Source organism: Chrysochloris asiatica, unplaced genomic scaffold (assembly GCF_000296735.1).
Source record: "Chrysochloris asiatica unplaced genomic scaffold, ChrAsi1.0 scaffold00559, whole genome shotgun sequence".
NCBI lineage: Eukaryota > Metazoa > Chordata > Mammalia > Afrosoricida > Chrysochloridae > Chrysochloris > Chrysochloris asiatica.
In genome coordinates, this window is record NW_006409077.1 from 376,679 (window position 1) to 387,131 (window position 10,453).

The 10,453-nt window shown below is 41.5% G+C and overlaps 1 gene segment (V, D, J or C); it reads left to right on the forward strand.

Moving 5' to 3' along the window:
- Positions 1 to 2,299: 2,299 nt before the first annotated feature.
- On the forward strand, positions 2,300 to 2,878 carry LOC102836068. The segment is given in 2 exon segments: positions 2,300 to 2,348; positions 2,544 to 2,878. Coding segments are annotated over 2 exon segments (384 nt in total).
- Positions 2,879 to 10,453: the final 7,575 nt, after the last annotated feature.

The following is a 10,453-nucleotide window of genomic DNA, read 5'->3' on the forward strand; positions in this document are numbered from 1 at the left end:
CTTGCTTGTTCTTGTAGTAATCAGTCGGTTTGCTTCTATTGTTTTGTACTTTACCTGTCAGTCTTTCCTTCAAGAGGTACCTTCTGTTCTTCTAGCCACCCCAGGCTGGTCTGCCCATCCTCTCACGGGGAAATTTCCCACCTCTGAAGATTCTGGATGCTGTTCAGGATTCCACCTATAGTCTTATGTAATGCAGAGGCTCCGCAGGTACCCTACTTCACTGAGCATGTTGTATCCCCATTTTAGGTATTCCAATCAGTTATAGGCAGAAGACGGACTTACAAGCTTTCTATTTCTGGTTATTCCTTTCTCTCCCCTTCCATTGTCTATTTTATGATGTAATGCAAGAAAAACCAAGATTCAGAAGACAGCCTAGTATCTTAACATTATTTTCCCCCTTTTTCCTATTCCAATCATGTCTCAATCCCTGTACCCAAGAGCCTTGTTGTTCCAAGGTTGTGCATACATCATTATTTACCTCTGTCCCACTTAGCCCATGCAAACCTGCCTACTTGTTCTCTCTCTGCTTTGTTCTTCCATTCTCCTCTCTCTTTTTGTATATTGACCTCCTACCCAGCACCCAAACTATCCTATGTTTATTCCCTGCCCTGTGCTCCACCTTTCCATCCCTCCCCTCACCTCACCCCCAACATCCCAGAAACCAGCAACGAATCATTTTTGGGAATTGTAAAATAAGCTGCTTTGAAAAAATTCCCATTGTGTACCCGTTTTCACCCTCCCCAAATATCCAGGGAATATACTCAAAAAGTATTTTCTTCTCATTGGGTGTATGTTTTATGCAGCTTTACTAAGGTGTGTCTTCCATATTTTCCCAAACAGTTATACCCTTGACTTGCTCACATGGGGATATTAGCAGTACCTGTATCAATTCAACTGTATACATAATCAGTATTATATGAGGGTTCTTGGAGCTTCACAACATAACTTATATTTAGGATTGTCAAACTTTTCATATTTTTAACAACATAAAGTATATTTGGAAGTACTTCATTGAGTTTCTCTGATAACTAATTAGATTGATTATCTTTATACAGATTTTTAGACCATTTGTACTTTCTTTTCAGTCAAATTTCAATCACATTTCATAGTAGGCATTAAATATTGCCTCTCATCTCTGAATTCACCTTAAGTACCTGCTCTGTGATAGTCGGATCCATTCTTTAAGAATTTATCCTTTACAATATTCACATTAGAGGTATGGAAGGGACACTGCAGGAGGAGTTTCTCTGTCTGTGATTCTGTTTTGACTCATGTTCATCTTCATTCAGTCTTTCTTGTCTTGTGGATTCTGAGAAATCTCTGATAGTTAAACCAAATTCAAGGTTGCAGAGATCCACACCCACTTAGGCCACTCACAGGTGGGTGTGAATCCAGGCAGGTATTGATTAATAGTCAGAGTTGCCTACTGAAGGTGTCTTTTTGACTCTGTAACATAAAATACACACCCGGAATCTGAAGGGAGACTTTTTTTTAAAGAGAGAAAGAAAGAAAAAGAGAGAGAGAGAAAGAGAGAGAGAGAGAGAGAGAGAGAAAGAAAGAAAGAGAGAAAGAAAGAAAGAAAGGCTATTGTCCTGTCTGTGAACTATGCCAAAGGGAGAACAAAGTGACGTTAAGATCTGCAAATGTTTCTAATGTTACGTAAAAGGTGTTTTCTTTTATAGGGAGTGAGAGTAAAGGATATAAAGAAAACCCAGCTGTGAGGAAGTGAAATGAGCAGGCTTCATAATCAGATAGTAAGTCAGGATGTTTTAGGCTGAGGTCAGTCAGCCTAGTCTCTGAGTTATTGTTAGTAACCATTGAAAAAAGCTCTTACTCATGGGAAATTACTACATAGCAGAAGGGAACATTGCTTGGTTCTGTGCTAGTTATTTTGCACTTTTAAAGTCCCTTCATATATTCTTACATACTTAGAATGAAATACACGTATATAAATATTATTTCAATGTAAATCAGAGCTTTTTGTTCAGAATGTTTTGTTCATTGTAGGCTGTGAATGAGAATGCTGTTGGTTTTAAAAAGTTATATTTCAACCCGTTTCTGGACTCTTACTGGGCCTTTTATCTTCTAAGCAGCATATTGCATCTTTCAGAGTCAAATAGTCACATTTTTATGATAATACTTTGGCTCCACAACTTATTTCTCATGTAATTTGCTTGTATAATCCTGTCTGTATTGCATAGATCCTCTTGGTCTCAGTGGCTGCTCAGAGCTTTACAAATATGACCTTTCCTCCCATCAGTGAGAACTGAGCTGCATCAGTCAGGGCACCTGCACCACGATGATGGCACAGCCCCGGCTCCTCATGGTGTTGCTGCTCTGGGCATCAGGTGAGGGAACGAAAAGCATTAGACTACTATCTTTGTAGATTAGGTATATCTGGTTTTAGAAGTGGAGTGAAATAACAATTATTTCAGAATCAAATGATCACATTCATTTCAGTTTTGTGTTTCATATATATGATTTGCTTTTAAATGTGTTGACAAAGTTTATGTATACATGGCGATTGTGTCCTCTAGTTTCAGGTGCCTGTGGGGACATCATAATGACCCAGTCTCCAGCCTCCCGGGCTGTGTCTCTAGGAGAAACAGTCACCATCAACTGCAAGTCCAGCCAGAGTCTTGCATACTCTGGCTATCATCGCTTAGCCTGGTATCAGCAGAAAGCAGGACAAGTTCCAAAGCTTCTCATCTACAGGGGATCCACTGTGCAATCTGGGGTCCCTGACCGGTTCAGTGGCAGTGGGTCTGGGACAGATTTAACTCTCACTATCAGTAGGGTCCAGGCTGAAGATGTGGCCCAATATTACTGTCAGCAGTCTCATAGTGCTCCACCCACACTGCTTCAGCCCTTAACATAAACCTCCTCCCCAGGCTGGGCAGGAAGGATCTAGAGCAGCAGCTGCTTCCTCCCCACAGGACAGTAGCTACCACTCTCCCTCTATCTAGTGCGCTTCTGATTTACATGTGGAATGGTTTATAGGACTCCAGAGATGTTTAAAGGACTGTGTTTCTTTGATTCCTTGTGGAAGGTCCGTGTAGAAAAAATGCATCACTATATTCTGTATTAGTTTTCTACTGCTGCTGTGACAATTAAAAAAAAAAATTAGTGGCTGAAAACAACATTTCTTATTTTACAGTTCTGCAGGGCAGAAGTCCAAAATAATCTGACTGGGCTAATGTCAAGGTATCAATGAGGCTGCATTCCTTCTGAAGGATCTAGACTAGTAACCATTTCCTTGGTATTTCCAGCTCCTTCATACCTCATGCATTCTGTGGCTCATGACCCTCTTCCTCCATTTTCAAAGGCAGCATGATGGCCTCTTCTTCAGCTGTCACATCTCCCCAAGAGCACAGACTAGAAGAGTTCTCTGCTTGTAAGGATGAATGCTCCTAAGATTGGGCCCAGCTAGGCAATCTTGGGTAATAGCCTCATCTCAAGGTATTTGCTTTTAATTCTATGTTCAAAGTCTCTTTCTTCATACAAGGCAACATATTGATAGGATTCCAGGACTTGATGTAGTCTTCTTTGGGGACTCTTATTTTGTACAATAAAACATCCCATGGACCCTTTTCCTGTAATGTCAGAACACTGACCATATGCCCCGTACAGAGCTGCACTTGAGGGATGTAACCAAGGATTACTGGTCTGCTCACTGCTGGAGAGGATCCAGTAAGATTCATACCTTCATGGATCAGCTACCACTCTCTTTGTTTCTTGATTCTAAACATTTTTCTTTTTTAAAAAAGCTTTCATTGTGAATTGAGTGAAAATTTACAGTGTGGATCATCAGTTTTACTTCAACAAATCATATACCTTATTTCATTACAATGATTATAATCCCTTCCAGGTACCATCAATTAACAATATTTCTCTCTATTCACCGTATCTCTCTCTCTCTTTTAAAACATTCATGCGTATATAATAATTCAAACCACCAAAAAGTACATTCTGCAAGTCTGCCTCCTGGCCACAAACTCTTAGTCCCTCTCTTTCCATGAATGTAGAGTCCTCAGCTGCTCCCCTTCTCCTTGTCCCCATCTCTGCCTCCATCCCTGGATTTGCTGCTTCTCTGGATAAAGCCTCACATTCTGCTTGTGCTCTTCTCCCTTGTTGGTCCCAAGGTCCTGTGTTCCTAAACTGTAAGATAAACTACTGCCCCATTTTTATTACAAAACATCTATATTTACCATTGTGACAGTCGCAATTAGTCATGGTAACAGTTACTCACTATTGAATCATAAGAATCTTATCTCCATCTCTTTTAACCAGATCTGTTTAGACAAGATGAAAACTATTCAGGGAGGACTCTTTCTTCCCTCACACACTCTTAAACTATACCCCAATTTGAAACCTTGTAAGCCAGCCATTTCATGTCTTTATCGCCCCCACATCTTAGGTAGCCAGTGTCTAAATTGCCTGTCCCTATCTACCCTGTGTACAGAGGGGATAGGACTGATACTTGATGTGAAGACTCCTTCCCTCTCTGTTGGTATTTAGAGTTACTACCTCCATTAGTAAGGAGGTAGCGTAGTGGTTAGGAATTGGGCTGCTAAACTCAGGGTCAGCAGTTTGAAACTACCAGCTGTTCCACATAAATCTTTCTGCTTCCATAAAGATTTACAGCCTCAGAAACCCTGTACAGGGTCATTATGAGTCAGAACCGACTCCACAGCACATAACCACCACCACATCCATGAGTATAGGTCAAGTTCATCAAATTGTAGCTATTTACCCTTCTTTCCTTTATCAAAAATTGTTTTGCTGTTTCTTTCTTTCTTTTTTTATTTTCCTCTAGTCGAGTTCTGATTATCAAGTCATCAAAGCTAGGTCAAATAGGTACTACCTGCCAGTTTGGGTGTTCTTGTGCATCTCCCCTCATTTTTTTCAGCTGGAAGCTTCACTCTCTTCTCTAGCCCTCTAAACTTTCTTCTTTTAACTTATTCCCATTTCTTTCCTTACTCTTTCCATGCTATTATGCCATATTCAGAATCACAGCCACCAGCATTGTCTGTAGTCTGTTTCCCTCTGTCCCTTTCTTCTGGAAACTATTTTCCTTAGGTCTGTCCTATATTATCTTTTGATGTTAAAACAAAGTAAAATTAAAGAGAGGAAGGCCTTCCTGCTGTACTTCTACTCTGCTGTACTTCTCTTATAAAGGTCATGCTCCAATTCTGTCATCCTTGTGATTGTTAAGTGCTGTTGAGTCAGTGCTAATTCTTAGAGATCCTGTATAGGGTTTCAAAGGAGCAGCTGGTAGCCTTGAACTGCCAACCTTGTGGTTAGCAGTCCGATGATTATTCTACAGCACCACAGTAGGTCTCTTTATGATCTGTAAATGTGAACATATTGCCCATCATCTTGATTTATCACGTATCATTTTTAATTACAGCTTTGTCCCTTCCTTGCCATGTGACTAATAATCTTTGGCTCCATATATATTTTCCTGGATTCTATGAGTTACAGATAGTATGATATTTGTCCTTTTGTGAATGACTTGCTTCACTCAACACAATGATTTTAATGTTCATGTGAAGATATTTTTGCCTCTTTATTACCTTATGTATTTGAAAACTCTACTGCCCATGAAATTTGCTTTCGTAACCATTGCCTACTTTGCATAGGCCCCTGTGGGTCTTAGCAGCTGCTCAGACCTTTACAAATGGGCTGCCTCCCCTCAGTGTGAGCTGAATGATGAAGGCACAGGCCCAGCTTCTTATGGTGATGCTGGTCTGGGGCTCAGGTGAGAGATCGACAATCACTTCTATGCAACCAAACAGTTATCTATGTAGAGGAGGAAAATGACTTTAAATGCAGAGTGAAATCATGGTTATCACTTAAATAGACTCAGTTATACATCTAACACTGTAAGAAAACTAATTTTAAAGGTACTTGGGGACAAGACTACTTGGGGACAAGAGGCATACCTCTTGCCCCCAAGTAATGTGATGGTGGTGGTGGTTATGTGTCTTGGAGTCGGCTCCGACTTATAGGGTTTCTGAGGCTGTAAATTTTATGGGAGCAGAAAACCTTATCTTTCTCCTGAGAAACTGCTGGTAGTTTGAACTGCTGACCTTGAGGTTAGCAGCCCGATTCATAACCACTACACTTCTGGTGCTCCTTCAAGTAATGTGGGATACAAATAAACTTTGGATCCTTTCTTTCTCTCCACCTATATGATATCCCTCTGCACTACCGACTTACCTCTTGACTTCAATGTCACCCACAAAAGTTGGTATCTATGCCACACCTCGCTAGACAGCGAAGATCACTAGTCTCCTTCCTTCATTCCTTCCTTCCTTTCTCTCTCTTTCTTTTCTTCCTTACTTCCTTCTTCCCTCCTTTACTTCTATCTTCCCTCCAAATGTCTGTTCAACTGCTTCTCCTAATGAGGATTAGTTCATGGTTAGGCAGGGTCAGCTCTGCAGATTTTTAAGAAGGGCCCTCCAGAACACAGTTAATGCAGATAACCCGCCCCATCCCATCCCCCCCCCCCCCCCCCCCCCCCCATTCTTTAATGCGGTTGACAACTTCAGTGTTCACATCCATGTAGCTCCAACCATCAAAGATTGGGAACTTTCCTGGGGTTGTTATGTGGGTAAAATCTGACCATGCCTCTGGTCCCCAGGTAAGTGGGCAGATAGGAAAAAGACTGCACCTTTATCTCTGTGAGCCATCATTCTGATTCTGCAATGCAAATATGTTTCCTTGTCTCTGAAGCTGCCATAAATGCTCAAGATGACCACGGCATGTCTGGTTTTCCAACACAGGTCCTAAGTGGGACTACCTTTTTTTGGCAGTTTCTGTTCAGATTTCTCAACTAATAAGCATTCAATCCACATCTCTCTCCCTTCTACTGAAGCTCAAGGTTCCAGAACTATCACCTGTGTCTGTTTCATATGGTTTTCCATGTCTTTGTTGTAGACAATCTGCAGAAAGCCTTTCTGCCTAATCTATGATATTGCTGCATCTTCTATGCATAGCTTGCAGTGGTTTTCATTTTTTTGGTTTGGGTGGTGGTGCTGTTTACTTTCTTCCTCAAAATTATCTGTGCTGAGTTAATTTAGTTTGTTCATTTTCTTGTCGTTTTCTTCATCGTTGTTTTAATGATTACTAAATTTTTGTGTCTATTTGAAGACTAAGGAGCACCTAATCCAAGTCATGGAGTCCTGGCATGGTGCTGTAAGATAATGCACTGAACCACAAGGTCACTTACACTGCAAGGTCAAACTCATCAAACTCACCAACAATTCTTCAGAAACCGTATATAGGGTCACTGTAGGTTGGAACTAAGTCAATGGCACTTAACAACCAAAACAATGATGCAGACTATGGTATTTCCAGTAGCATCATGTGCATGTGAGAGTAGGACAGTGAATAAGGAAGACCAAAGAAGAACTGATGAATTTGAATTAGGGTGTTGGAGAGGAACATGAAAAGAATCATGGGCTCAAGAAGAACTAACGAATCTGTTTTGGAAGAAGCACAGCCAGAGTGCTTGTTAGAAGCCAGGACGGTGAGACTTCACATTTTATACTTCACACATATTATCAGGAGGAGCCTGGCCCTAGAGAAGGACATCAGGCTTGGTAGAGTGGAGGATGAGCCAAAAAAATAGAGGAAGACCGCAACGAGATGGATTGTGATGATGGCGGCATCAGTGGACTCAAGCCTAATGACAATGGGAAGGATGGTGTAGAAGCCGGCAGCATGTTATTCCGCTGTGCAAAGCATAGGTATGTGTCAGAACTGATTCAATAGCACGTAAAATAGCAAAAATTTTTGATTTCCTCACAAACTCAGGAGGATCCAAATTCAGGAGGATCATGTATTGGTCTGGACCCAAAATCATTGGCCTTTCTTGTTTTCATGGGAAGGCTGCTCTCTAATTTAAATTTCTTCCTCATTTAAAACTGTCATTCACTATTTTGTATATGTCTTCCAATTGCCTTCTTGCCTACATGGTTTCTGCTGAGTAACTAGAACTTAGTCTTACTGCTTCTCCTTTGTAGGTAACTTCTTGGTTTTCTTGTAGCTATGACCATATGGAAAATGGGAGCTTCATTGGAGGAGTTTATGGTTGGCTGCCCGCCATGTGTCTGGGTTAGACTGTTATGAGTCATAGAACTTTCATAGGATGATGTTTTGGATCTAGATCCCCAGGCCTACCTTGTGAGTTTTAAACCTGTTTAGCATTATAGCATCAAATACAGAGGACATGTGTTAAATACAGCTTGTAGTTTGGGGTTGAAGTTTATGCTGATGCCAGGCTAAACTGTATTCCCATCAGTGTAGATGAGACATTGACCGGGTCTGCAGCTAATGTAGATTTTCTCTGCTTAGGCTACAGATTGAGATCCTGGTACCTTTTGAGGAGGACTTGCCCCCTGGAAGCTAAAATGACAGGCACACAAGGATGACCCAGAGATGCTGTTCAATCCTGGGTAGATGGAAAAATTAAGCCAAAATGATCTCACTGGGACAAGTGGACAGTCCTATGTTTCCTGCAGCATTTATTTCATGTCTGATTTCAACAGTAGATTATATGAATAGAAGAATCACTCTGTAAAGAAAACTATCTCTAGGCTTGTAAATACCTTCTCACTCGGGACACAGAGGAGCAGGAGCCCCAGGATCTGGATGGTGTCACTTTTCTGCAGCTTCTCTTCTGTGTGCTGCTGCTCAGTCTCTGTCTCCATGGGAGGCTCTGTCATAGCATTTTATGAGGCTCAGATCAGAAGCAACACGTTCAGGGTGGGAGGTTGGTGAGGGGACATTTGTTCAAGGAACCCTACAGTATGACAATGATGTTCTTAGAGCACAGGGCTATGGTTAAAAACCTTGTATGCTGTGTTGCTTTTGCTATTTGAATGTGACTGTAATGGCCACCTATTGTCATGGAAATAATTATATTCCAATTCTCCTGTTAAAGTTGCTGGAGGTCTTTGAGTTGTGCCAATAGTTGGTGCTTGGCTACAATCCTAAAGGTTGGTGATGGGAATCCACCTAGTGGTGGCACAGAAGCAAGGCCCATTGATCTGATCCAAGGAGGAAGACTGTTGTCACTTGTCTTGTGTCAATTCCAACTCATATGGAACCTGCATGAGGTTTCTGAAGAGTGACTGGTGAGTTTGAACTGCTGACCTTGAGGTTCAAACCAACCTTGCAGTCCAGTGCTTATCCTACAGGATTATTATCCTCCAGGAAGATTAAAGCCAAGAAAACACTACAGAGTGCAGATCTGCTTTATTAACATATGAGATTCTAGTTGTAGTTTTTAAGTGCCGTCGAGTTGACTCCAACCCATAGCAACCCAGTATAGGGTTTCCAAGCAGCAGTTGGTGAGCTTGAACTACCGACCTTGCAGTTCAAGTGACTTTGAAGTCTGACACATTAGTCCATGACACCACACGGGGACTCCAATACATGAGATTGGCACATGTTTTAATCAATTTGAGGGCAATGGATTTGATTTTAGTAGGTTATAGTTTCTAGGAGTGGAACTATGTTCTAGAAGAGTGCTTATTGGAGTCATTCATGTGTCAGTCGTCCAAATGCTCAATTCACAGAGTCAATAATGTTTTCAGAGTGGCACCAGGAGTGGCCTCCAATAGTTAATGTCCCATGACTGGTGACCGGTGGTGGTGGAGGTAGTAGAGCTCTCCACTGTCCATCTGTGTTGGTGGTGAAATCTGGCTTGTTGTGTGTGGTGTTTATGCCATCTGGTTCCTAGTGCATTTTCTCAGCCATGTTCCCCAGACTCTCCATCAAATCTACAAGTCACCCAGTCTACTATGTTAGATGCTACTAATAGGGCTAATGTTGAAGTACAGAAAATATATGAGGCCAATCAGGTAGGACCCTCAATGTGTCATTTTTATGTTTATCCTGCTCATAATGGAAAGCTTTGGAAAGTTTTGCAGACAGATCACATGATCAAAATTAGTCTTTAAAAGAGATCACTCTAGTTTTAGGGCAGTAGTCTAGTGGTTACGAGTCAGGCTGCCAACCTCAGGGTCAGAAGTTTGAAACTACCAGTGTTTGCTGGGGAGAAAGAAGAGGCATTCTGCTCCCCTAAATATTTACAGCCTCGGAAACACTGTACAGGGTTGCTATGAGTTGGAATCGACTCTATGGTACTTAACAACAACAACACTTTGTAGAAATGCAAGACTAGATGCAAGACCAGTTAGGAAGCTAATTCTGGCATCAAGCTGTTGCCCTTGTTTAAGTTCATGACAAGGAAAGATGGATTGGGGAGAATCTCGGTTTTTAAATGGGTTATGCTTGGTAATAAATTGACCATGAGGGTTGAAGTAAAGTGTAGTACTAAGGATGACTCCAAAGTTTCTGGATTATACAACTGAATGTGTAGTGGCACAGCTTCTCTAGTAGGGGGCTTGCTGGGTTTGGAATATGGGCAGTTATGGAGGGA